General features: G+C 53.9%; 2 protein-coding genes across 2 annotated transcripts in view; both read right to left on the minus strand.

The window, feature by feature from the left end:
* LOC110086221 (actinia tenebrosa protease inhibitors) overlaps positions 1-11,746 on the minus strand; it is a 27,495-nt gene extending 15,749 nt beyond the window's left edge. Inside the window, exons 1-3 of the mRNA XM_078391733.1 lie at positions 8,639-11,746; positions 7,605-7,735; positions 7,134-7,292 (exon numbers count right to left, since the gene is read on the minus strand). Of these exons, the coding sequence (XP_078247859.1) occupies positions 7,134-7,292; positions 7,605-7,735; positions 8,639-8,814 (466 nt within the window). The 5' untranslated portion in view covers positions 8,815-11,746. The remainder of the gene's footprint in view (positions 1-7,133; positions 7,293-7,604; positions 7,736-8,638) is intronic.
* LOC110086233 (uncharacterized) lies at positions 5,167-14,460 on the minus strand. Its single transcript, XM_072996578.2, has 4 exons — positions 14,100-14,460; positions 13,724-13,873; positions 12,691-12,870; positions 5,167-5,318 (listed from the first exon to the last, which is right to left on the minus strand). Exons 1-3 carry the CDS (start codon positions 14,458-14,460, stop codon positions 12,719-12,721), a joined length of 663 nt encoding a protein of 220 aa, XP_072852679.2. The 3' UTR covers positions 5,167-5,318; positions 12,691-12,718.
* Positions 14,461-20,532: the final 6,072 nt, after the last annotated feature.

Below are 20,532 nucleotides of genomic sequence, written 5' to 3' on the forward strand. Positions count from 1 at the left end.
TGATTCTGTCATGCTACCTACGGGCGTGGCTTCCTTCTGACTTATACCAACCTTGTCTTTTCCGTCGACACGTATAAGATATCCAATGAAAAGCTGAATTAGACTCTGATGGAGGAAGCGTGAAAATGGGTCAAAAAGAGGTCAATCATTTCAGGTATTTAAATGACACAGTTTTGCAGGCAGAAGAGGGCAGTGACCGGAAGCAGGGATGATGGTAGAGAAGGGAAGCAGGAGAGGTGACATTGCTGCACTCTTCAGATATGAGAAGGGCCGTCCCGTAGAGAAGGCAGCAAGCTCGTTTTCTGTGCCCGCCCCCGCCAGCAGGTAGGCTTAATCGGACGTTATAGCCCCAGGGTGCTTTTGGGAGTATCAGACTTTGGCCAAGAAGAGGTACAGACGTGGTACCTTTGGATGTTTTGCGGTTGGTTCATGAACAGCTGTTGACCCCTGTTGGGCTGGTATATGAGGCTGCTTCTCCTGCTCAGGCATTCCTGCTCTGAGCTGGTTTTCTGGATGTATAGATTTTGGGACCCAGCGGGTAGTGGAATATAGTTCCACCTGGAGATGGTTTGAGCCCTGCGGCCTCCCTCCCCTCTAGGCAGGCAAGCTGGCAGACGGTTCTTCTTTCTTTGTTTATTAGAGCTGTCGACCTAATTCAACAGAATTTGTTCCGCTTATTCAAGCAAGAGCACTGGTCTTTGACAATTCTACCCCTGGGAGAGCATATAGCCACAATCTGTTTTTCTGTGTGTGGGTCGTGGTTCCTGTGGAAGGTTTGGTGGATTGATACGTGGCTCCCACCCAGGCCTTAGGGACTGGGGAATTAGCTGAGGTCGCTAACGCTGAAGCTGCTGTTCTGGGGCCATTTCCAAAACATGGCATTTGGGCCCAGGATGGGGTGGGAATGTGGCTTCTGGGGTGGTTTTGTGGCTTGGTACATCAGTTCCTCCTAGTCTGACGAGAGGGGTGAATCTTACCATGTCTGGCTGTCTTGCACAATGTTGGTTTCATATTGGATAGAGAGAGGCATGAATAAAAAAATAATAATAGTGACTCATTTTGATTCATGGCTCATCAAGGTCGACAAATCACAAATCCTGGGTAGCTGGCTCATGGTTGACTCAGCCTTTCATCCTTCTGAGGTGGGTACAATGAGTACCCAGCTTGGGGGGTGGGGGCAATGTGTAGCCTGTATAATTAACTTGTAAACTGCCCAGAGAGTTGGTTGTTGTGGGTCTTTCGGGCTCTTTGGCCGTGTTCTGAAGGTTGTTCTTCCTAATGTTTCGCCAGTCTCTGTGGCCGGCATCTTCAGAGGACAAGAGTAGCACTTTGTGCTCTGTGCACCACAACACAGAGTGCTACTCCTGTCCTCTGAAGAAGCCCGTGGCCACAGAGACTGGCGAAATGTTAAGAAGAACAACCTTCAGAACACGGCCAAAGAGTCCGAAAACCCCACAACAACCATCAGATCCCGATCATGAAAGCCTTCACGAATATATTATCCAGAGAGTGCTTGAAGCGCTATGGGGTGGTATATAAGCAGCACACTTCTTTGCTTTATAAAATGCCTTCCCCCCCCCCCCCCGAAGTACTTAGAGAAACCAAATTTGCAGGAACGCTTTCTCGGACTCTCTTCTACAAACCCTGCAGGTTTGGTGAAGTTTGGTTTTCGGAGGTTCGAGAGACACCCACAAGGAGCTCCACGCCTCAGGAACCTAGAGACCCCAAAATGACAGAGAATCTTCTACTGATTCTTCATCTACAATCCCTGCCACGTTTGGTGTAGATTGGGTTTCAGGCATCCAAGTTATACACCCACAAGGTGAGTCACCCCAGGAAAGTGCCCTTGAGCCGCTGGCTTGGGGAAACCACCAGGAGCTTCTGCCTGTTCCTTTACAAAAACTCCCTGCCTGGAGATTGAAAGGCTAAGCAAAAAAAAAAAGGGGAGTGCTTTTGGAGGAACTGTTCCCTCAAAACTCACGTAGTGGATTAAAAGCCCAAAACCACCTGTCATGTGACTTTATACTGATTTAGAATACAGCAGAGCTGGAACCCCCTGCAAATCAGACTATGGAATGCCCTCCCGACTGAAATTCGTCTGGCGCCGACGTTGATGACATTTCGGTGCCAGGTCAAAACCTTCCTGTTCCAGAAGGCTTTTAATTGAAATAACATCAACTATGGGTCCTGATGATGGCAATTTTAATTGTATTTTAATCATTTTATCTTTTATTTTATCTTAACTGATTTTTAATTGTTGTAAGCCGCCCAGAGACCTTTGGGTAGAGTGGGCAGCATATAAATTAAATAAATAAATAAATAAGTAAATAAATAAATAAGTAAAATCAGCAGTCCAGCCTCACCCTTGGTAATGATCATAATAGCCATTGACCCTGAAAGTTGTGTTGCAAAAGAGGTGACCTTATTTCTTGTTATATTACAATCATAGCATGACTTTCACAACTGGGGGATGAAGCTGCAAGTGCAAGAACCTGATCCACTATCCCTCAGATCTGCTTAGACAGGGATTCCTGCCCTGAGCCAAGGGGTTGGACTGGATGGCCTTTGAGGCCCCTTCCTGATTGCAACGAGGTTTTCAACTACCGCAGTGAGGTCTGCAATTTGTCTTGAGCCTCTTTTCGTTTCTCCCTTTCACCATGATTCTGAGACTCTGTGGTTCCGAGACAGGGCTTGGAGATCCGATGCTCCATCCTTCTCTGGACAGACTCCAGCTTGTCAAGATTCTTCTTGAATTGTGATCCCCAGAACGGGAGGCAGGATTCCAGTGGAAGTCTGACCACAGGACAGCTGACTTGTGTTATCTCACGCTTTCAGGAGACTCCCGGATCCCTTTCACAGGGAATCCTGCCGAGCCAGCGGTGACCCTTCTTGTATTTGTGCCTCTCGTTTTAATCGCAGGAGTGAAGGACTTTTGCTTTTTTGAGACATTCCTCCCCTCCCTTTTTTTTTTTGCTCAGTTCTCCAGTCTCTCAGGGCCAGCTTGCATTCTGCCCTTTTCCTCTGGCAGAAGAAAAAACCCAGAATTAAAATTAAACACCTGCAAACCCAAAAAATAAGAGGAGGAATGGGGCTTCCGAATTGGCTTCTCTATTACAGGGCACCTGCATTGGTATGGATTAAGGAGTGGATTACATTGGAAAACACGAGACTCCTGAAACTAGAAGGATACATTATGAAATGGGGCTGGCATGCATTCGTGTGGTACAATAGAACAGAAGACTTCAAACAATTCAACAACCATATACTAAGGAAGGCACTCTTGTCGATGTGGAATAAAGTAAAAAACCAAAAGAATTTGCTGCCTCTTCAAGTGGAGTGTCACCCGAAAGCTTGAGGGCCTCCCCACGCCCCATCCGAGCCTTTGCTAGAAAGAGGGTGTACGACCTGGGTGTGGCTCATGGGCGTCCCTCTTGTCCTTTCTCTCCAGGATGAGAAGGAGCCACAGGGGATCTCTCTTGGCATGCGGACCATCAACCAGCTACAAATCCACCCCGCCATATCATCATCATCATCTAGTCCACATTTTACCAGCTTGTCCAAAGGATACCATGAGGGACCTTGTAAAAACTCTTGCTAAAACTGAGATGCAACACCTCCTCAAGCATCCCCCCCCAATCTACCAAGCTTGTGACACTATTAATAAGATTAGAAATAAGATTTGCCTCCTTCAGGTCCAGGTCCAGGTGGTTCCTGGTGTCTTAACAACATTGCTTTATTAATAAATGCAGAGAGGAAGCAGGAGGACCCCCCAAAACAGGCATCAGAGCTGCCCCGGAGCCCTCCAGCCTTCCACACACACAGCTACACTTTCAGCCTACTTGCCGTGTTTTGCCGGTTTCACCTGCAAAGGGAACCGTTGCGGAACTTCTTTCTCCATGACTTCTCATTTTACTTTCCCCACTGAGAGATTTCTGGCATCTGAATAAGGGTAGAGGACACTTGGGGGACAATCCAGCAAACCCCCGCCCCCAATTCCATCTGTCTGTCAAGCGGAGAAGATGTGGCTCAGTCTCTTTCGAGTGCAGCAATGTCCCCTCAAGGGCAGACGGCCAAGTGCTCCCCGGCTGTGTTGGTTGCAGAAGGCAAGAGTCAACCCTGGGAGGAGCAGCAGCTTTTTCAAGAGGGCTTGGTGGGACTCCTGCCCCAGGTGTTGGGGAGACCGGGACAGTGGGGGTTCCAAAGTCAGGTGTCCTTCATTCGGTAATGCCCCTTGGCACTCACGCACTGTTGGCTTCGTTGCCCATGCCCCAGCAAAGCGGAGAAGAGACCCACAGACCTACCTGCCTGGAGGCAGATGAAAAAGGCCAGAAGCTCAAAGAAGGCAACGGCTTCCCCCTTCGCCAGCACTTCCCTCCTAGCCTGCGGGACAGCACGTCAGTCTCCTACCTCCCCGATAGCCAACTGCGGCTGAGCCCCTTCCTCCCCCCTGTATTGCTCTGCCTTCCCCATTGCCTGAGGATCTTCTTGCCATGCTCAAGACCATGTAGCCCTCTGGACCTGTGGTCTACGGCAGAAGGGCAAGGGAAGACCCATCAGGAGGACAGACGTCCCCAGTGAGTGGTGGGTTTCGTCTTCTGCAGAAGAAGCCGTGGAAGCAGCAGGGAGGATTTGGGAGTCCGCTCCTCCGGAATGGCCCCCCAAGGTGTCCTGAGACAGAGGGCCAGAAGGTGAAGGGACAGGCAGCTTTGCAGCCTACCGCTGACTTTGCAAAGGCAGATGTGGCTTTTCAGGAAGTACTTCCCTTGCGGTTTATTGGCCAGAGGCCTTTTCCTCCAAGTCACTTGAATGCCCACCTTTTTGTGTGTGAGGGCTAGTGTTGCCCCATGATTCTGCTACGCATGGATGTGGCAGGTGAACCATGTCTCGCTTCCTGTGGGCCTTGTAGGGTGCCCTGTCTAGATAGCAAATGCCGTGGAGCATGTCTGAGATGCTGCTAACCGGGAAACTGCTCAGATTTTGACGCACCCACCCCTTTATCCACCTGGCCCTTGCAGCAGCATCAGAACCAGTTGCCTTGGTGGCTGATGGGCTGTGTACCACTCACACCCCTGGTTTCCCATACTGTTCCCAACCCTAACCCTTTCCTCCCCTTTATCCTTTGCAGGATCAGGCCGAGAGTCTCGTGTTACTGGGAAGCTCAGGCAATTTGTTGTTGTTGTGTGATGCCATTTATTCAAAAACTGCATTGGGGACACTGAAGCCGGCAGTTCCAACTTGGAAGGCAGCCAAGTGAGAAGCGGGGCCAGGAGTCTGGTGGAGCAGCTCCTCCTTCCTTCTGTGACCCCATCAGCGAGACCCTAGGAGAGAAAAAGAAGGCAGCCGTCAGCTGGGAGCTCCTTCCAGATGCCCGGGAATCGCCGGCTCGACACACAAAGGCTCTCCTGCGGAAGAAATCATGGCCGCAGGAACGAGGGCTGTCCACCTTCCTCCACGCACTGTGCTCACGGCAGAGCATGCCTTTGACATTCCTGACTGGGTATGGACAAGAGCCTCCCCCCCCACCCCTGGGCAGGGGATCTCTGTCAGCTGTAATGGGAGCGGATCACAGACGAGTCCCTCTTGGCACACTGCAGCGAGTCTGCGAGGGGTTAACCTGCACCCTTTACTGCATGCAAAACGTTGCATGCATCAAGCAGGGTGCATGCATGTCTCTCTGAGTAGCCATGAGAGCAGACAATTCTTCTACTGCCACAAGCGTGGCCCTTCTTCATTCCCCACCCCATGCAATTCAACGGGCTACAATGCATGGGTGTTACAGAGGAATTACGCACCACAGCCCCTCCCTGTGGGTGTGCCAGTTATATGTCCACACAGGTACCATCAGTGCGCTTTAAGGAGTGGCCTGCCGTCCACAGATGCCCGCACAAGTCAAATGAGCGGGTCTCTCCGCTGCTGTGAGAGAGTCTTGTTTGGTTTTGCTGCGTAAGGGCAGACTGGCTGGCCGGGAGGGCTGGGCTCTCTGCAGCCTCTAACTCTCAGCCGCCCAGGTAGATGGATCTTGCCTTGGCTTCCTGCCCCAGGGGGCTTTTACTAGCCCTTGAGGCTCACCTGTCTGGGTGGGGGAGTTGCCCCCCCTCCTCGCCTCTCCTACCAAGCTACACACAGGCCAGGAGGACCCGTCCTGCTGTTCCAGCTCCAGAGGAGCCCAAAAGAAAGTGGGGTAGAAAGAGACGGTGCCGTTCCTGACAAACATTTGCCGGCCTCTTTCTCACTCTGAACCAGGTGGGAGCTCAGGGGAGAAAGAGGGCGAACCAGCCATGGACTTGTTACTCCATTACCCTGGTGACCTGGGTACTGCCTGGGCCGCAAGCACTGCTCCAAGTCCCTTTCCTTGGGCTGGAATAGGTAGGACCCATCCCCCCCCCCCGGGCTGTGCTTCCACACCGATCCCAGGCCCACGGGGGCCTCGGCCCCTCCTCGGGAGGCACCCAGGGCGGAGGGGCGGAGGGAGCCAAGCTGGCTTCCACATCAAGGTCAAGCCGCAGGAGAGACTTCAGAGTAAAAAGGGGGGGGACTGTACTCAGTTGTTTTTAAATGTGTTTATTGTATTTATTTTGTGGACTTCAAAAAATGTAATGCTTGTTTAACTCTTTTTTAATATTTGCATGCTCACAGTTTTTAGCTTTTAAATGTCTTTTCATTGTTGTAACCCTCCTTGGGTCCTCTTAAGGAGAAAGTTGGGGTAAAAATAAATGAATGAATGGTTTTCTGTCATCTCAGAGGGGTTTCGGTTAGGAAGTCCTGAAATAAACTGCAGGTGAAGTAACCTGACAGTAACCATCTGCATCCTATGCGCCTGAGACCTCATAATTAAAGGAGAAACATTTAACACATGTAACACCAGTGGAAGGGGTTTAGCCACAGAATACCCAACTCTCTCTCTCTCTCTCTCACTCTCTCTCTGTTTTGTTGCAAAAATGTGCCTTTGTTCTCTTCCCGGGACAGCTTTCTTCTGTCTGGAACCTTCCCGATCTGTCCGATGAGGGCTCCTGTCCTTTCCAGCACTTGGCCAAGCAAAGCCCATCCAATGCCATGCCGTGCTCTGACAGCCTCCCTCCCGCCTGCCCTGCCTCCCGGTGGCGGCCAGGCTTTCTCCCTGAATCTCATCTCACCACATTTTTTCTGGCACTCTTCCAGGGTCTCGAAGTTGTTGGCGTTTCCTTGGCAACCTCCGTAGGTGAAGGCCTCGCACTTCTGGGTCTGCCCGTTGTAGAACCAGCGGCTAAAGGCGGCCAAGCAGGGGCCCACCTCTTTGGGGAGCCGGCAGATATCTGCAGAGCAGGAGAGAGAGAGAGAGAGGAAGGGGCAGGCCAGAGTTGGCCCTCCACTTATGGGGAGAGGGCTCTGGAGGGCAGGTGGGACTGACAGCACTGTGGTTGCTGCTGTATGGAGGCCCCACACGCTGCATCTTCCCCTCTGACATGGCCAGGGGTTACATCCAGCCCTGGGTGTGGAAGGAATGGCTCTCCTGTGCAATCCTGTAGCAGGTGCACAGGTAGAATCAACAGACAGTACAGTCAGAATCAATCCTTTATTTTTGTAGCAGAGGAGGGGAGGGGATGCAGGATGGAGTGCGTTCCCACCTCCTTCCCTTGGGACCAAGGCAGCTGCCTCCTCCTTTGGTAGAGAGCTGGCCTGGCCTTTGAAGAGGGGCCGAGGGACCGTTGTCCTCCTCTCTTGGGTGGCCTCCTCCCTTTGAGGGTTTGGCCCCAGCCTGCCTGTGACGTCAAGGTCTATGACAAGGAGGAGCACCAGAGACCCCGAAGTCCCCCCCCCGTCATCCCCCAGGGAGCAGGCGGCCTCTGGGCAGCAAGCGCAGCAGCGGACAGACACGTGGCCTGGGCACAGCCTGCCCCTGTTCTGTGAAATGCTCCGAGTTCTGTTTCATTTGCAAGAAGCACATCTTATTTTGCATAAACAATAGGCATAACTGTTAGTGCAGGAGGACAATGGGACCCGTGATGACTTCAGGAGGTGCGGAGCGCTCCAACGCTGGAGGCATTCAGGAGACATTGAGACAGCCACCGGGGCACATCTGCTTGGATTTGGGTTCCTGCAGGGGGTGCGAATGTACGTAAGATCAATGAACCTTGGGAAGCTGGAGGTGGTCAAACAGGTGATGGCAAGAATCAACGTTGACATCCTGGGCATTCGTGAACTAAAATGGACGGGAATGGGCGAATTCAGCTCAGATGATTATCACATCTACTATTGTGGGCAAGAATCCGGTAGAAGGAATGGAGTAGCCCTCATAGTCAACAAAAGAGTGGGAAAAGTGTGAAGGCAGGAGGAGAAGGGGACGGCAGAGGACGAGATGGTTGAACGGGGTCATCGAAGTGACCAACATGAATTTCACCAGACTCCGGGAGGCAGTGGAAGGCAGGAGGGCCTGGCATGTTCTGGTCCAGGGGGACACGAAGAGTCGGTCACGACTAAATGACTCAACAACAACAACAACAACAACAACAAAGGGAGGTGGCTTTTGAGGCCCCTTCCAACCAACTTCAAGATTCTAGGATTCTGATTCACAACATATGCAACGTTACGCAAAGCAGTGTCCTGCTCTCTCCTCCTTCTTCAGGGTGTAAAAGTGCCCACACTACTAGCGCAGCCTCACATGGGCAAATGGATTCCTACGGTATCGCCACAAGACAGTAGCCACACCGGTCGAGGCCCTTGGGTCGGCCGCTTGGTGGGTCCTTCCTCACCTGACTGCCCACTTGCAGGGGGCAGCTCAGCCCAGATGGCGAGAAGCCCCAGGAAGAGGAGGAGGAGAAGCCCAGGGGCCTTCATGCTGCTGCTGGTGCGGCGGCTGCTGCTGTTTCCAAAAGATCCTGAGTGCCGAAGCTCGCCTGGGCCTGCCTTTAAAGCCTCTCTCTGGGAGAAGTTGTGCAACTGGGAGGACACTGGAATGTTACGGGGTGTCTTTCTCAAGAGAGAGGATTTTGGGTTTTCCTCAATTTAAGCACAAAGCAAAACTGGCCAGGCAGCTTTGGCGGCCCCTATCCCAGTGGCCCCTTTGTTGCGTCAGGTCTCCGGCGCAGGCACAGGACTCACAGCCGAGGGACGACCCCTGGCCCTGCCTTGATGGTGCACCCCTGAGACCTCTTGGCTGAGGGGGTTCCTCTAGGACACCTTCACTCGTCGGACGCTTCTTGCTAAGAGCCTGTCTGCTTCCAAGTGGAACCACGTTACAGGCTGGCAACGTGACTGTCGTGGTTTCCAAGCCAAATGCAAGCTCACCCAAAGCCCCTGTTCTTCTTATTGGAGAGACGTCCACTTGAGAAGACTGGATCTCTTTCCCTTCCTCCCTGTCCTGCCTGTCAGCTCTTTGCGGACATCTTCCCTGGCTGGAGGGACCCCAGGAAAAGGCTTATGAATTCTCATGTTCTGGAATCCACCTCCATGGGCCTGACCTTTGGAGCCTCCCTTGCTCAGGAAGGACGCCAGCATCAGCATCGGCTTTTACATTTTTTTATCCTGGTTTTCAATTTGGGTTTTATTCTTTTAATCTGGCCACATCTACACCTCCCTCCTCCCCCCTCCCTTTTATTGTGGTATAACCAGAGCAGCCACAATTTCTGTTCGGCAGTTCCTGTACATTTTTTAAAAGGACCCCCGGATCCCAAAAATTCCGCTTCTTGGCCTTCTGATGGGATCAGAAGAAGGAGGTCTCTGGGATGCTTCTCAGGGTGGAACCAGAGGGGTCTTTGTCCTGCTGCTTGGTCCGCTGTGGGGACAGGTGGGTTTGCTCCTTTTTCTAGCGATCAGACAATGTTATTGCTAGAGTGAATGAGACATCCCCAGAATATTCCTACCCCATACTTTTCTGGGTCCCTGTTGGGTCCTTCTGTTTTTGGTGTGTGTGTTCATTGATTTATTTTGGTTTGTTTCCAGCACATGTGAGTGTTGGAAATGAACCAAAGTGGACCTTCCTATCCACTTTGTTTCATATGAAGGAGATCTTCCAGCTTTCCCTGGTAGGCCACCTGCCTTTAATTTGCCAGTTGGTTTCAATTTCCCAATATTGTTAAGAGGTTTAAAAAGATAGCTTAGCCACTTCAGAATATTGGGAAATTTCCTTGGAGGGTCCACAGTTTCACACACAAATGAGAAGAGTGACCTGTATGGCAGGTGGAGGGTTACAATCTTCTAATCAGTTTCTCCTCAAGGATGATGCTGAATCACGGACATGTGAGAACCTATTACCTCCCCCCTACAACAAGCATTTTACCCAAGAGATCTCATCCTCCAGTCTTTTCCTTTTCATTTCCTTTCTCTCCATCCCCCATTTTTTCAATTAGTTGGTCCCTGAAGTAAAATACAAAGGAAAGCCTTTGAGAATACAAAATCCAATTGTTTTCCTCTTGGGTATCAATGAAATAGTAGTAGACATGGTCTAGAGGGGTGGGGTAAAAATCCAATAAATAAATAAAATAAATGAAATTTGATCTGGCTGTGGTCTCTTTTTCCAGCCAGTTCAGCAGCACTTGCATCTCATGTGAGATCCTGGGCTCTGCTCAGGATAAGTCCAGAGTTCCTTTCGTGGGAAGTCATGATCAAGGGCTCTACGGCACTTTGAGATTTTAGCTTCTTGTTCTGGCTGGTTTTCAAAAGAGGCTTTGAAGAACCAGTTCTAAAGTGAACTGCTAGGAAGCAGGTAAATGTGAATATGAGTCAGATGATGGGAATGATCTTAAATATTTCCTGATTCCTTTCTCCACCATCTGGACTGACTGGGAAGACAAAGGCCTCCCACATAATTTGCGGCCTGGGATATTTTCATAGGAACCTGAAACCAGGAAGGACCTTCTAGCCGTGTGCGAAAGGAGTGCTGTGTTCCACTTCGGAGCCAGGGGGATTCTTGCTAACCGGAATGGGGCTGGGGTGGCCTTTCTCGCCGCAAGGTCCACCCTCTGGTATCTTGGGGGCAGGGTGAGGCTTCCCTCCCCCACCCCCACCCTCGCCCCTGCTCTGCTCTGCTTCGTGGGAGAAGGGCCAGAGGTTAGATCTGGAATGTCACAAATGCAATGGAGGTGCTCGGCAAGGAAGCCCCGGCCCCAGGCTGGTTGGAGACCCCCCCCCATCCTTGACAGCTGCAAACAAAACTCTCTCTCTCTCTCTCTCTCTCTCTCTCTCACACACACACACACACACACACACACACACACACACACACACACACACACACACACACACCACAATGATGGGTTGTTTAAATTCACGCTGGGCATGAGCCCACGCTTTAACAGTCCTACCCAAGGACATGGGGATCAATCAGCAAAAGGAAGTGAGGTTTTGCCTCGGGCGTCTTTCTTTGCTCCCTGGAAAACATGGCTTGCTCTTTACTCTGCGGTGGGCACATGTCGCCCTCCCCCCTGTTTGCTGGTTGGCAAGGGACTCGTCCCGGCCCCTCAGCCTTTTCCTTGAAGCGTGAAACTCTCCTGCCAGAAAAAGGAGGGGAGAACCGAGTCGCTTGGCCCAGAGCCTGTCAATGGGGCAAGAAGTGGGGCTGGAGGAGGAGAGCGTGAACCCAGGAGAAGCCCAGGAAGGAAGGGAGAGGGATGTGCTGGAAGCAGTGCCACAGGAGGCCACAAGGGGGCAACACCCATACGAAATGGACCCCAGGGGTGGACCCGGTCCCTGGAGGAAGGGGTGGTCATGCCCCTCTCTCTGCTGCTGCTGCCCACCTGTGCCCCCTGGCCACCCAAGAGACTTTCTGGGGCAGAAGAGCTGCCCTTGGTGTCTTTTGAGGGGGGGGCTCTGTGTGCATGGCAGGCCCACGTCCCTCAGAGATTTCCGCCACGAGACAGAGAGAGAGAGAGAGAGAGAGAGAGAGACTCTCTGCCTGCCTGGGAGCTCTTGAAGGTGAAACCAGGCGGGTGGTCAGTGCGGATGTCCGGCTCCCCTGCTGCCCGGCCTTTCCAACGGACCTTTGGAGCCCAGGGAGGAGAGGAGAGCGGAGCGGAGGGGGTGGCCCTGTGCCCACCGGGAGTGCCAAACTGGGGGCCTTGGTGCCCCTGGCGATATTGTTCCTAAAACGGCTCCATGTGTGGTTTGCCAATAGTTAGTGAAAACCTTCCTGCACCTGGTCCCGGATCAGTGGGGTCGCATGGGGGGGGGGGGGAGAAGGCTCAGGGACAACGACCCTGGGTGCAAAATCTTTAAGGGGCTCAAAGCCCTGCCTGGTGCAATCCTGCAGCCGCTCCTTGCCTCCCTCCTGGCAGTCTGAGTCTGAGCTGCCAGGGGCGCTGGGCCCACCCCCACCAGCGGGGACCTCAAAGGGCTATGGGGCTGCTTCATGCCACCACCCTGCCCACGTGCTGCATCACAGAGTTGGCAGGTGACCCCCCCCGTGCCACGCCACTGCCCCCCTCCAATGCCCTGCCTTGCCAGCCCCTGATCCTTGCAAGTCAAGCACCCTCTCCTCCTCTTTCCGCTCCTCCTCCTCCTCCTCCTCCTCCATCACCACCAGCAATCCTGTGTTGCCCGATGGGTCATTTGCCCAGCCCCTTTTTCTGCCTGCCTGCCCGCATTTGCGGTGCAATCGGCCAGCAGGGTTCCCCCTAACCCCCCAACCCCCCCTCCACATTGCTGTCTTCGTGGTAGCCACTGTGCCCCCCCCCCCAAGTTCATAGGATGTTCGGAGACCCCCCCCCCCCCGCTTACCAGCCGCAACCGCGGGCGCCGCCTCTTCTTACTGGACGTCGAGGCAGCCCATGGAGGTGCCGGTGAAGCAGCACTTCTTCCAGCCCTCGCACTCCTGGTCCTGCCGGCAGGTGTCGAGAGCGGCCTCTCGGGGCATCATCCCCTTGACAGGTCGCCGTCTGGGGCACTTCCCGGGTTTGTCTGGCGGGGGCGGGGGGGGGGAAGGAGGAGAGAAAACGTGAGTCCTTCTGGCTCCCCCCTTAAACATCTGGAGAGGCCGAAAAGGGGTCGGTCTTGAAGGCAAGGTTTGGAGGCAGGGAGAAGCGGCCAGGATTTCAGGAGGAAGGCGCAGGATGGAAGCCCCCCACACACACCGGGGCCCCCCCTGCCCTGCCCCCACCCTCTGTTTGCAAGCAGCATCTGGGGCGGGTGGGGGGCGGGGTTTTTGTCCTTCACTCCCCCTCCCCTCACACTCGGCCCGCTGCTGGTGCCTTGCTGGCTACACGGAAAGGCCAGAAGGAGGCCAGGCTCCTCCGGGCGGGTCCCGATCCTGCCCAGGAAAGCAACGCAGCCGCCTTACAGAATCGTCGCGCTGCCAGGGACCCATCGAGTGCAATCCCCCTGCTCAGAGATCCGAGAGACGGCGGCCCGGTTCTCTTTTGCCGGCCTCCGGCGCCGGAGGGGGGGGGGCGGACCCGATCCCGGGGGTGGGCAGAGGGCACGACGGGGCGGGCGGGAGGGCGGGGGCGCGAGCAGGGCCTTTGGGGGCGGGGGGGCCTTTATCCCTTGAGGAGGAAAGAACACCCCGGGAGAACTGTTCCCCTCCCTTCCCTGGAGCAGGCCCAGGCTTTTGCATGAGAAAGCGAGTAGGGCAGGTTTGGGGGGCGGGGGGGGGCTTCTGTCCTGCCACTTCTTTCTTTCCAAACCGTGGGGGGGGGGGGGCGAACTGGGTCCCAGAGTCTGGCCGGCTTGGGCGACCCTCGGGGAATGGAAATGGCCAGTGATGCAGGGTGCCCCCTCCCGCTCCACCCCCCCCCCCCAAAATCCCCGTTACCTTCCAGGGGCTGCCGGCAAACGCGGCCGCAGCTGGTTTCGCAGCACTTCTGCCCGGCGGGGCACTCGCGGTCCTCGGCGCAGGTGAGCCGGCAGAGGGCCGGGCCGTGGAGCTTCTTCATCAGCGGCGGCGGGCAGTGGCCGGCCTTCTCTGCGGACAGACAGGTCGGGGATCAGCCCGAGAGCTTGGGCGACGACGCCCCGTGGTCCCCCCCCCCCGGGACGGTTTAAGAGCGGGCATCCCTCCCTAGCCTTCCTCCTCCCTCCCTCCTCCTCCTCCGGAGGCAGCCCTGAGCATCGGGCGCCCTTTCCCGGCTCCACTATATCCACGCTCTCCCGAAGCGCACCCACACGCGCTTTGAAACGGGCCGCGCTACCTCTGCTGGGGGCCATGCAAAGATAGCTGCAGGCGTATTCGCAGCACTTGGCGGTCCCGCGACACTCGGAGTCCCCCTCGCAGGTGACGTTGCAGGGGGGCTCGTACAGTCCGTTCGGGGAGGGCGTGCAGAATCCGGCCTTCCCTGCAGGGAAGAGAAAAGGGAAGCGAAGGCTGAGTGCCTGGGGAGCGCAGCGCCAGGCCAAGCTGGATCCGGGCTTCGGCTGGGAGGCAAACTTGCATCCTTGGCAGGGGGAGCGAGCGCTGCCCCTGCCTCCACCCCAGAGGACAGGGCAGGTCACCCATTCGCAGGGGCCCCCTCTCCAAACTCCCCCCCCCCTCCACTCCCAGTGCTGGGACATTCCAGATTTGCTTGTTAGATCAGGCCTCCTTCAGTCTCAAGAGATGATGGTAAACGCTCTGAATAGAGATGTCTTGGGACAGCCTCTCCAGTGGCCAAGAAGGCCAATTGGAGAGTGACACAATCCCTTCCACCCTGAAGACAAATACATATCTTGTCCCCTGTCCAGCTCCCTGATTTTGCTGCTTTCAGGATGGCCTCTTTGCCTCGGCCTGCTGGACAAGGGTCTCTTATTCAAAATGGGAGAGGTCATGATGCACCGCCTGCCTCCAGGCTGAAGGCTCAGAGGTCAGGGTTTCCCATCTGTGGAGGTCCATTCCTAAGGCTTTCAGATCTTGCTTGCAGATCTCCTTGTATTGTAGCTGTGGTCTCCCTCTGGGGTGATTTCCCTGCACTAATTCTCCATTTTGCTTGTAACACTAACTTTATAAAAGTCGCCCCAGCCCCTCAGCCCCTTACAGGTAGCGTCCCTTGGAAAGAGCAGGTGCCTTGAGTTTCACCATCCTCTGCCTCAGGCCCCACAGGCCGGCCTGGCCAAGCCTGGGTCCAAGGGCCACCCGCCCAGTCATTCAAGCAGCGGATGGATCAGGACAGGTTGATCCCTAAGGGTCTGGCTCACCCCCTAGTGCGCTGCCACCCTAATTCCATTTCGCTCTTGCCAAGGAGTCCCCGAGGTGCCTCAGCCTGGGGAAGGCGACGGGCTTGCCTGGCCTGTTAGCCCTCACAACAACCTGGCCTGAGTTGGCCACCCTGTACCTGCCCAATCAAGCTGACACTCCCATGCTGTCACCAAATAAAGGTGAGCTGATTTACAATTTGCAGAGCTGTGAAAATCTTGTGACAGGATGAACAAACTTCCTTTACCTCATAAGGAAGTTCCACTCCTAAGGGTGAAGCTGGCATTTCTCATAGTTTGGTCCCGGACAGATAAAATTGTGACCCAGTAATGGCATGATAATGAGCTCAAAGGCCCCATTCTTCCCCAGTAATACAGGCTGGCCCCCTTCTCACTCTTGGGTCTTTTGCTTCCCCCCCCCCTTTCCCATGATGTCCTGGCCTTCGTCCCCCTGCTTTCTAAATGCTGGGTCTAGTCTATTGAGAAGAACAGAGCCTCCTTCACAGAAAGCGTCCTCCACCAAACATCCTAAGAACCTCAAAAGAGCCCTGTGCTGGATCAGGCCAAGGGCCCCTCTAGTCCAGCTTCCTGGATCTCACCGTGGCCCCACCAGATGCGGCATCCGTTCCCTCTGGGTTGAACATAAGCCTCCCTCCCAAAGCAGGCACTCACCTTTCCTCTCCTCCTGTCCGTAGTCCATGGCCCGAGCACCCCCTTTGAGCACGAGGAACCCCATTAGGAGCCACAGGACATCGGGCTTCATGATGCTTATGAAAATCAGCCAGGCTGGAACAGCCGGAGAACAGCCCTATGGAAGAGCTTTAAATTCCTCCCTGGGTGGGGCCACCACCTTCCATGACCTACCTAAACCTCCCTTCTGGGCTGGCCCTGCCGGTTCCTCCCCAGGCTGGTGGATGTGGGACACCAGCTCTGGGGTGTCCCCGCCCCAGCCTAGACCATGGGGTGCCTGGTCTTTTTGCGGGGGCTTCCCTTCCTCCCTCCCTCTTGGACTTTGCCAGATGGCTCTCTCTGCCTGCTTTTCTTCGCCTCCACCAGAAGGATCGCAGAGGCATCGAAGGACTGGACGGCAGCATTGGGAGGGGCTGACCAGGCCACTGAGTTGAGCCCCTTCCCTCCTCAAGGCAGGGATCCCAGTGAAGGAGAAAGGATGCCCACTTGGGAGTAATGCACAGGGAGGACCACAAAAGGAGGCTGAGGAAAGAGGTGTGACGGTCTGTGCATGCGCATGTACACATGCACACATGCATGCCATCATCTGTGAAAGGACTTTTGCCTCCCAGCCTGTGAAGGGCCCACAGCTGCTCCTTTGCAAAGGGGGCCCTTCCCTGCCGTGGCTGCTGAGATTCCGGCCGTTGGTAATGCTGGGGATCGAACTGCAGGTTGAATACAAGCTCATCCACTCTGCTGCGGCTGCTCCTCCCTGCAACCCGCACCCTACACTTGCTTATGGGTGCAACGTTTGAAGAGCCTCATGGTGGGGCACCTGGATGGCACCTCAGTTGCCCTGCTAATGAATGCTGAGCTTTGGTGGGCTGCGCAGATTGTCCTGCCCCCCACTTCCACCTGCCGGGCTCAGCTGGTGCACTCCATGGGGCTCTGCCCTTCGGGACCCACAGGCTACTCCTAAGGGGTGGGGGGACCTGGCAATGCCCAGCCTTTACTGTGCTTGCTCCAGATGTGGGCAGGAGGGGGTCAGGGTGGTGAAACTGGGATGGGGGAGCCCCCCCCAGTGAAGGAAGTGGAGTTAGGGAGAAGCAGAGCTCATCAGGAGGCAGTGAATCATGTGAGGATATGCGCCTCCCCCCTGCGCATGCCCTGGCACAGTTGATGTAGAAGACAGGGGCTGCGTGAAGAGTTAAAAACAAAACAAAAAACCAGAAGACCACCTTTGGCTTTTTGCCACTGAATTAATTACTTTATCATTACTTTAGGAAGACAGGACAGAATGGAACGGAACGGAATGGAACAGGACGGAACAGAAGCAACCAACTGGACAAACTGTTACAGTGGATTCAGGAAATGCAAGACACGTCCATTGAAAACCTTATTCCATGGGACTTGGATAGCACAAGGTCCTTTGATCCACTTGCATGAGGTTTAAGGGCAATGCAAGACTCTGGGTGCTTGGAAATGGCGTCAGTCCTTCCTTCAGTCTGTCAAAGGCTTGCTGAAGGTCAACTTTCCCCAGGTCCCTTTCCAGGTGTCTAAGTTCACTCCTGGAAGGGACGCCGGCTTTGTAGTTAGAAGGGAAACTCCCTGAACAAACCATTCTTTTTGCTACCCCTGCATTGCTCTCCAAATGAGCTTACCTTTGTTCAGCCACTGGTTAAGATGGTTTCATCTTTTAATGGAAAAGCTATGCCTGGTTGCGGCCAAAGATTTCAGTCTGCAGGATAGATGTTGGGAGCCATAAAAACACTTCTGTTGCTGTTTTGTGCCATCCATTGCTTTATGAATAGCTGATCTCCAAAAAGTCCTGTCTGCAGCAGCCCTGCGCACAAACTCGGTGCTTAGGCGTTCTTGATAAGAGTCAATCCCTATCTTCCTTTTTTCCTGTGGTCTTCAACTTTTCCCAGCATTACTGTCTTTTCCAGTAAGTCGCCTCTTGTGATGTGCCCAAAATATAACAACCTCAGTGTCATCATTTTTAATACCACAGGGAAAACAAGCGTGACTTGACCTATGACTTACATGTTTCTCTTTCTGGAGGTTCAGGGTATCCGCAAAGCTCTCTCCTCCAGCACTACTTTTCAAACAAATCAATTCCCCCCCCCCCGTCACCTTTCGTTACTGTACGTCGTTCACACTTACATGGTGATTGGGAATACAAGAGCTTGGATGATCTTGGCCTTGGGCTCCAGTGACACATCTTTACACTTCACACTCTTTTCTGGTTCCTTTGTGGTTGCCCTTCCAAGTCTCTGTCTTTTTCGGATTTCTTGGCCACAGTCTCCCTTTGGATTGATGCTCGAGCCAAGGTATACAAAATCTCCCAACTCTTTCAGTTTCTTCAGTGTCAATGCTTCTTCTGCAGTCATGAAGTCAGTCTCCTTAATGTTCAGCTACAGTCCTCCTGCTTTGCAACTTAATTCTTTCACTTTCATAAGATGTCGTTTATTGCTGCTTTCAGCTGGTAAGACGGTGTCATCTGCATATCTTAAATGATCAATGATTCCTCCAGCAATTTTCACACCTCCTCCATTGGAAGCTATCCTGGCTTTTTCTATGATCTTTTCTGCCTATGGATTGACCAGGTAAGGGGATAAAATACACGTGAGTCTGACACCTTTGCCTTGAGGAAACTGTTCTGTTTTTGCATATTCTGTCCTAGCAGTCACGTTTTCTCCAGAGCATTGTTCTTACAATGAAGTGCTGAGGTGCACCCATTTCACCCATTTCTTTTATAACAATCTGTAGCTTTTCACGGGCCACACAATCAAATGCTTTGCTGGGGTCTTTAAAATACGGAGCGATCTCCTGAAATTCTTTGGTACATTCCGGCAGCAACATCTGTTTGTGAAACAGTTTCTAGATCCTCTTACTTTCTGGAATCATCTCTTTGATGCCCATTGGAACCTGGTGAGAAGGTCTGAGTGTGTCCGCGAAGACGATAGCCATGTGGTCGGGAGGCTAGACTCCCGTCATGAGCCTGGACTCCTGGCAGGGTCACCCAAGGTGGGAGGATCACAGCTGAGGCCACAAAAAAAGAGAGACATCCACCCTTATTAGGACTAACAGCCACATCCATCGGCAGAAGAGAACGGATTGTTCCCATGGCGATGGAGGCAGAGGAATCTCTGGAGGGCGGCTGATGGGCAGCCGGGGTTGCTGAAGGTGGCGCTAGTGGAGGAGGAGGAGGCAACAGCCATGACACTCGGGGTAACTTTTTGTGAGTCCTGTGCAGAAAGTGGCAATGGGCGCACTGAACTTTCCTGACCGTGACCGCTCTGCCCCAAACGAGGTGGCCCCCAACGCAGGGCTCACCCACAGGGTCACAAGAGGCTGGAGGTGTCTTGTCAGGGAGATGTAACGGCAGCGCCTCCTGTCAGAACTCTTGGCTTGGAGACCCAGGCATGAAGCCCAGGGCTGGCTGCCTGGCAGCCCTGCTAGAGGCAAGCAGGCCACCCTGGGGCCTCTCCACGCCCTCTCCTCCTTTCCTCCTCCTGCCTCTCCTAGGACAGGGTCCCTGCATGGTGTTAGTGGGGAAGGCATGGGCAGCTGGGGGGCCAAGAAGGTGGCCGGTGGGTGTGGGTCGCAGCCCAGATCCTTCCCTGGCTGATGCCGCCGTCTCGCTGTGGCTCATTGCTTGGCCCGACTTTCTCCCACCTCTTTCACTAGCAAACATTTGCTGCTATCCTTCTCTGCAGCTGATGGGATTCTCTTTCTTTACCACTTCTTCCTCTCAGCGGCCTTTCCACAGTTACGTCCGTTGCCCCTTGCACAACTCGTGTGGTTGTGCATGGTTTCAGGGTTGCGCTGACTCCTCGCCTCTCTTGCAGCCCCAGCTCTGCCTCGCGGTGAATCAGCCTTTGACTCAGGGCTCCTGGGAGCAAAGGCAGGGCAGGTAGAAACTCCTCTCTGTCTTGTCCCAGGGGTCCCTTTTCGGTTAGACAGACTGGGGAGGGGGCAAGGCGGTGTGGGCACCCTCCCTCCCTCCACACTCCGTGGTGGATGACTCAGGTTTCTGAAAAGCGCTTCTGGGAAGCTGGCCTGGCAGGATCTGTTCCCCACGCACCTGTGGTGGGGATTGCAACATTCCCGACAAACACGTCTCTGTCTCTTCCAGGAAGGCTTGTCTGTCCGGCCCGTGAACCAGTCAGGTGCTTTTCTCCTTTGGCGTCTTCCTCATGGCTCTGGCATTCACTCTGGACTCTCAGGTGACACTTCCCTGTGAGTCTCGCTCGGGGCCAAGCTCCAGAACAAGCAGGGTCAGAGGCTTGGCCCGGGAAGAGGCCTCCGATCCACCACAATTACACCTGACCTATGCCTCAGACAGGATGTTTATTTCACCAACAAGCTTTGAGAACATTTTTTGCTTCTCGGGCCAAAGATGATGCAGTACTGCAGCTCAGAGGCTGACCTCAGTACGGGAAGCCAGTCCAGACACGGTTCTGCCAGGAGCTCTTCTGTCATGTTAGCAAGCCATCCTTTCTCCATATTCTTGAAGGCTTTCACAGGATCCGATAGTCCTTCTAGGTTTTTCGGGCTGTTTGGCCGTGTTCTGAAGGTTTTTCTTCCTAACGTTTCAGCAGTCTCTGTGGCCAGCATCTTCAGAGGTCAGGAGTTAGAACTCTGTCTGTGTTCTGGCGTGGTGTAGTTGAGTATTTGTAGCTGCGGGATCAGCTTTTTTCCTTTTCAGGAGATTGGGTGATTATGGTGATCAGGGTGTTTTTTTTAATGGGTGTATTGTTGTGATAAGGGGAGGAGATGATGTGT

Source organism: Pogona vitticeps, chromosome 4 (assembly GCF_051106095.1).
Source record: "Pogona vitticeps strain Pit_001003342236 chromosome 4, PviZW2.1, whole genome shotgun sequence".
Lineage (NCBI taxonomy): Eukaryota > Metazoa > Chordata > Lepidosauria > Squamata > Agamidae > Pogona > Pogona vitticeps.

Bases quoted from the DNA above. Each gene is read 5' to 3' on its own strand.
- LOC110086233 (XM_072996578.2), bottom strand. From the start codon at position 14,460: ATGTCCCAGCACTGGGAGTGGAGGGGGGGGGGAGTTTGGAGAGGGGGC. The intron at 13,874-14,099 runs GTAGCGCGGCCC...GTCTGTCCGCAG, and splicing joins TTGCATGGCCCCCAGCAGAG to AGAAGGCCGGCCACTGCCCG. The intron at 12,871-13,723 runs GTAACGGGGATT...CGCCCCCGCCAG, and splicing joins TTGCCGGCAGCCCCTGGAAG to ACAAACCCGGGAAGTGCCCC.